Source organism: Frankliniella occidentalis, unplaced genomic scaffold, assembly GCF_000697945.3.
Source record: "Frankliniella occidentalis isolate FOCC.00 unplaced genomic scaffold, Focc_3.1 Scaffold234, whole genome shotgun sequence".
Lineage (NCBI taxonomy): Eukaryota > Metazoa > Arthropoda > Insecta > Thysanoptera > Thripidae > Frankliniella > Frankliniella occidentalis.
Window position 1 is genome coordinate 359616 of NW_026267360.1, and position 5302 is coordinate 364917.

Consider the following 5302-nt stretch of genomic DNA (forward strand, 5'->3'; position numbering starts at 1 on the left):
CCCACCGCGCCCCGCCGCGCCCCACCGCGCCCCGCCGCGCCCCACCGCGCCCCGCCTCGCCCCGGCCCGTCCTGTAGGCCCCGGAACCTGCGCTGCCCGCCCCGCCTGCGGCTCGCTGCTCTGTGGCTCGGACCGACCCACGCCGAGACGAGACGACCCAGTCAGTCAGTCGAGTACGGCCCGGACCGGTGCACGGGACACTGCAGGACACACCGCACGGACACCGCAGGACACGAGACGTCAACATGCTCTCCAGACGACGCCTCCTCTGCGCGGCCCTCGCCCTGCACGCGATGGCCGCCTGCGTCTCCGTGACGGAGTCCGTAGGAATCACAGGTGCGTCTAGTACACGCGGGGTCTTTCTGTTTTGGAGGGCATTGTGTGTGTTTTCTTGCAAATATGTGTGCAAGTGTGCGCATAATTCTATGTGGACTATTATAAAATGCACCTTTCAGACTGGACTTTGCACCGTGCAATTTGTTTTTATTGCTGACCGGCATAACTTAATATTAAACATCCAGTTTTGGACGTTAACTGTCAGGACTTTCGAGATTGTGCAAATTTGCATAATTCTATGTGTTGACACTTCGTGGCGCGCCGGGCGCTCTGCGATTCGAGTTCATTCACCCCCCGAGTCGAGCCCGACGGGTCAGTGATACAGGGAAGTCCGGTGGAGCGGTTTTTGCGCGCCTGGCCCGGGCCAAACGCAGGATTCACGCTCGATGAGGTAGAGCTCGAGTTTGGCAAATCTTGCCGGAACAGCGGAACAGCCCTGCTGAACGAATTGTGATTTCCACTAGTCGCTGTGAAATCAGGTTGACGGCCGCATAGTACGGGTGATCGTAGTTAGGATGGAGGTGACATTCGCGTATACCCGGCGAGTTAGATTTGTTCGATCGGCGGAAATTATCGTGCAAGAAAACAATTGTTTACCTTTTCCGTACACTGACAATACCAATATCACAAACTATATCGTGTATCATTCTATTTTGTTAAAACATTTAATTGTTTTGGAATGACATTTGTAATCTGCTGCGAGAAACTGTACCTTTCCGGTTATAAAACGAGGAAGAAGGGCAGGTGGCGTCGTGTGCCGGTGCCCTTGTGGCCCAGCAGTGCTGCAGCAGTGCAGTGGGGCAGGCGTGGTGGTGCCGCGCTTGCGGTGTGCAGTTCAGCCAAGGTGGGGCATGTGTGTCAGGAAGTCCACGGGCTCGGCCGCATTCAGCTCTTCTGATAATAATTCCTTTGCGCTGGAGATTTTGTTTCTCATTGAGAAAGATTTGGCTGCTTTTGTAGGTCTACGTATGTTCTTAGTAGCAATTGCGAAGGATTTTATCTCCGCATTACAAAAGGAAATCGTTCGCAATTACAAAGCAGCCGCAATCTTTGGCAAGGATTAGAGGTGTACTGAACGTTTAGGGATGGCTTGAAATCGGCCGTCTTTATAAGTCAGTTGACAGTTTCCATCTACACCTCTATTAATTTCCTACATTGTTTTGAAATTCGTATGTAATACACTGGTACAGTAACTAACCATAGCGATACGTGCTTAAAGTTTCAATGTTTCAATCAACGCACTTATTGGAGCATTGATACTCAACATGAGTTGCTGCACCTTCGCCTTGTTAGTTACTGACGCTGAAAGTGAGAGTCAAGTTGTCAATCTTGCGCGCCTTAGCTCACAAAAGAGAAGCCGCAGGCTGTTTTGTTTCTGCTCATCCTATCACCCTCGTTCGTTTTGGTTGCAGATCTGGTGTGGTGGGGCGCGGACATGCTGGCGGGGTCCGGCGCCGACGGCGAGCAGCGGGATGGCTCCGAGAGCGGGGCCGGCGGGGCTGCGGGGGCCGCTGCGGGCGGGGCGGCGGCGGCAGGGTCCCCAGCGGCGGGGCCGCGCAGGACGTGCCACTGCTCCGGCCCGGCCTGCATGTGCTGCCTGGACTTCAACATGACGTACATCGACTTGGGAGGACCTGGTGAGTGACGGAGACCCGCCCCCCGGGGGGTCTCTCACCTGAGCCCAGCCATTGCATCACCGCGTCTTCGCTACTAGGGGAGCAGCTTCCCCCCTCCCGCAGCCCACTGTGCATGTTTAGATGAAGTGAAAGAGATGGAGCGAGGGGGTGAGGGGGGGGGGCGGTAACTGCTGAGAAGAGCGGACCTCGCGAACTCACGCACACGACACTAGAGCCCATCCCAAATGGTTGCAAAATTTCCACTTATTGACAGCCTGAAACGGAGAAAGTTTTGTTTCTTCTCCCCCACAAACCCGGGCTCGTAATGTACCACCAGCAGCGGCGCAGTCCTCGACCTCGCGCGCGGGAGGAAGTGATGTGGGTCAGGTTGCTGCCGTACTCGCCTTCTTTTTATTTTTATTATGAGAAACCTAACGGCCGCACGGAAAACGTTTGGTGAGCGATGGGCATTGTGATAAGCCCCCCGAGCGCGCGCGCTGCGGAAACTTGACTTTCTCATCGGAATCTCGTCTCGTTTCGACTAAAGGTCTTTAAGGCCCCCGCTCCTCCGGCGGCCAGGCCAGGGCAGGACGCCGGGGCGGCGGGGCGGGCGGGAAGTCCCCGCGCTGCCCCGCGCGCCCACCCGCGCTGCCCCCCACTCCTTCCCCTTTCTTCTGACGGCGCGATGCGTCACATAAGATTTGAAAGAAAGTTCACTTTCGGCTCCTTTAATGGTGGCGAGGAGTGTACACCTCTAGTGGGTGCTGGTCCCCCCCAGGTCCCGTAGCGGGGGGAGGGGGGGGGGCTGGCTCGTGCTCCGGGGTCCTGTGATCACCATGCCGTCGCCCTGCTCGGCCCGGACTCGGGCAAGGTCGTTGCCAGTAATACTGGTCTCTGGTCCGTTCGTCCGGTCAGTGAAAGTTGAAAACTCCTCCCGCGACATGCGTCGCCCCGTCAAACCCCGGCCATGCCATAGCCCCGTCCTGCACTGCGGCGGCCTATGGCGGCTCCGCTGAGCCCTGCAGCAGTGCGGTGCAGTGCCGCTCCTCCTCCGCTGCATCATCGCCGCCACCTCCGAGGACCGCTATGGGCCGTGCGTGCGTATCTTGCGGTCACACAAACCCTCCTGGACCGCCGCTAGGCCGCGCCGCCAGGCCCGCGCCAAAGCCACACGACGACACGCCCCCACGACGACGGACGACGGACGGCCATAGCCGGGCTGCTCGCGGCGTTTCGCCAACAAGTTTGCCAACTTTCGCTCACACAGACCGACCGACCGAACGGCGGCATCCATTCATCTCCTCCACGCCATACGCGACAGAAGCTGCCTCGCTGCTCGACTCGGCCTGGCCGGGGCGTGGCGCGCGCAGTGTTTGCAGTTGGGATAGGAACGCCCCGCCACGCCCCGCCACGCCCCGCCACGCCCCGTACGCCACACGCCGCCGGCTGACACTCTCTCCTGATTGGTATTCACGCCATGGCCGTGACCATCTCCTACGCGCGCTCTGATGGGAGGAGAAGAGGGAAAGCCAATATGTATTAGACATAAGCCGCTCAGCGACGCTGCTTCCATGGTGTGCCCCGAGAGAATGTGTGAACAATCGCGCATCAACTTCGGGCGGCGTTGGCGTTGACGGCGGGGTGTTCGTGGTGGTGGTATTTACGGGATGGAATACGGCAGAGGTTGTAACAAGTTCGATGGGTGGCGAAGTCATTGTATTTACCCCTTTGCGTTCACCACCATTGATTTCTTTTTCGAAAAACAAAGGCTCTAGCCAAACTACGGGTGGATTTGGATGAAGGAACCGCACCGTCCGTCCGTCATTCGCCCGAACGAAACTACCAAGTTCAGCATCTGCAACCTGAGGGCGCCTGGGAGGTAGGCAACGCCACGACTGCGGTGCATGCGTGTACTGCAGGGTGGCCTACCTCAACTCTCACAGGCGCCAAGCTGACGCAATTTGCCGAATGAATCCGAGAAAAACGAACGTACGTTCATCGCGGGACGCTCGGACTTACTCGTTCTCTCATGCGGATGTGTGTACCTCGTACTTGGGGGTGCTCTAGGCGGGCCGCCTTCTTCACTCGCCTGCTTGGCGGGTTAGCCTACCCAGTGCGTGGCAGGCGCTAGGGTCGCCTCGTAATACGTTCGTCCTCCCAAGAAAAATGTAGATTTCTTCCGAAGAAAAAACAACAAACAACTCATCTGTATGTTGTCTGTTTGTCTGCAGGTTGTGTACGTCTCCGCTACCTCGGCCAGGACTCCGGGGTTGCCATGAACGTGTCTTACGGCGACTCCCTGCTGCATAGCGAGGTCGTCAAAGGTAAGTGGCAAGGAGTGCTCTTGCAGCGCACTTAAATGTAACGTACTTGATGTAACGTGCCCCTCCCTCCTGTGCGACAGACTCCAGCCCGTCGCAGACGTGCATGGACATCCTCTCGTCGCTGGCGCAGGTGTGCGCGCGCTTCAGCTCGCTGGAGCCCGTGACGGCCGAGGGCGCGGAGGCGGCGGGCGAGGCGGAGGTGAAGCGCGGCTGCCTGCAGTTCGAGCCCAACCTGCTGGGCGAGGTGCAGGCCTCGTACCCGGTGGGCTGCTTCAGGATGACGCCCACGTCCATGACCCTGGAGCCGCAGACCGCGGCGCCGGCCGTCACCACCAGCCAGCCCGAGGAGGCGGAGGGCGGCGAGGGGTGAGCGTCCGGGACCTTGGCGTCGTCGCCCTGGTGGGGCTGCAGAGTCAATGAAATGCCCGTCTCTCTTTCTCTCTCTCCAGGTCGGCGACCACCGAGACCCCGTCCACCGGGCCCACGGACCTGAGCGCCGAGTCTCTAATCGCAGCCGTGAGCGAGACGGCCGAACAAGGCATCGACCTGCTCACCAACTGGCTCGGCCTGGCGCTCGAGGAGGACAACAACGCCACGACGACCGACACCCTGGAAGCGACGTCCACGGCCGCCCCCGAGGAGGGTACCGTCGGCGCGAGGGGTTACAGACAAGGCTCGGTGTCGTTAGCCTGATTTGAACGAGTATAGGCCGGGGGTGTTTTAGAGAGGGTCGACCCAGGCAGGAATGGGCGGAAGACAAACCGCGGGACGCGAGCGTTTTGTCCACTCCGTTTAGTGGATCTGATTATTGAGGTTCGCTCGAAAGAAGGTGGTATAATGCCAAAAAATAAGTGCGGAAAACTGTGAGATTGCCCCACAAGTTGGGTAGTGACTGAAAATTTTGTATATTTATAAAGTCGTAGGGAATGCCCATTAGAAGTTGGAGTATACAAGGGTATTCGCGCGTATAGGATTAAAGCAGGAGGGTTTTCAATTTGACTCATAGGGTAATTTATTACAGTATTT

At 58.2% G+C, this 5302-nt stretch overlaps 2 protein-coding genes across 2 annotated transcripts in view; both read left to right on the forward strand.

Annotated features, from left to right (window-relative positions):
- Window positions 1-5302, forward strand: part of LOC113213270 (uncharacterized) — a gene marked incomplete in the record, with an annotated part of 16694 nt that overhangs the window by 9406 nt on the left and 1986 nt on the right.
- On the forward strand, window positions 130-5179 carry LOC113213266 (uncharacterized). The gene is made up of 5 exons (XM_052272962.1): window positions 130-336; window positions 1749-1973; window positions 4184-4276; window positions 4357-4642; window positions 4726-5179. The coding sequence occupies exons 1-5, from the start codon at window positions 246-248 to the stop codon at window positions 4967-4969; spliced, it is 939 nt and encodes a 312-aa protein (XP_052128922.1). The 5' UTR covers window positions 130-245; the 3' UTR covers window positions 4970-5179.

Excerpts from the sequence above, each read along its gene's own strand:
- LOC113213266 (XM_052272962.1), top strand. The coding sequence starts at position 246 with ATGCTCTCCAGACGACGCCTCCTCTGCGCGGCCCTCGCCCTGCACGCG. Across the intron at positions 4,277-4,356 it reads GCATAGCGAGGTCGTCAAAG|ACTCCAGCCCGTCGCAGACG; the intron begins GTAAGTGGCAAG and ends CCTGTGCGACAG. Across the intron at positions 4,643-4,725 it reads GAGGCGGAGGGCGGCGAGGG|GTCGGCGACCACCGAGACCC; the intron begins GTGAGCGTCCGG and ends CTCTCTCTCCAG.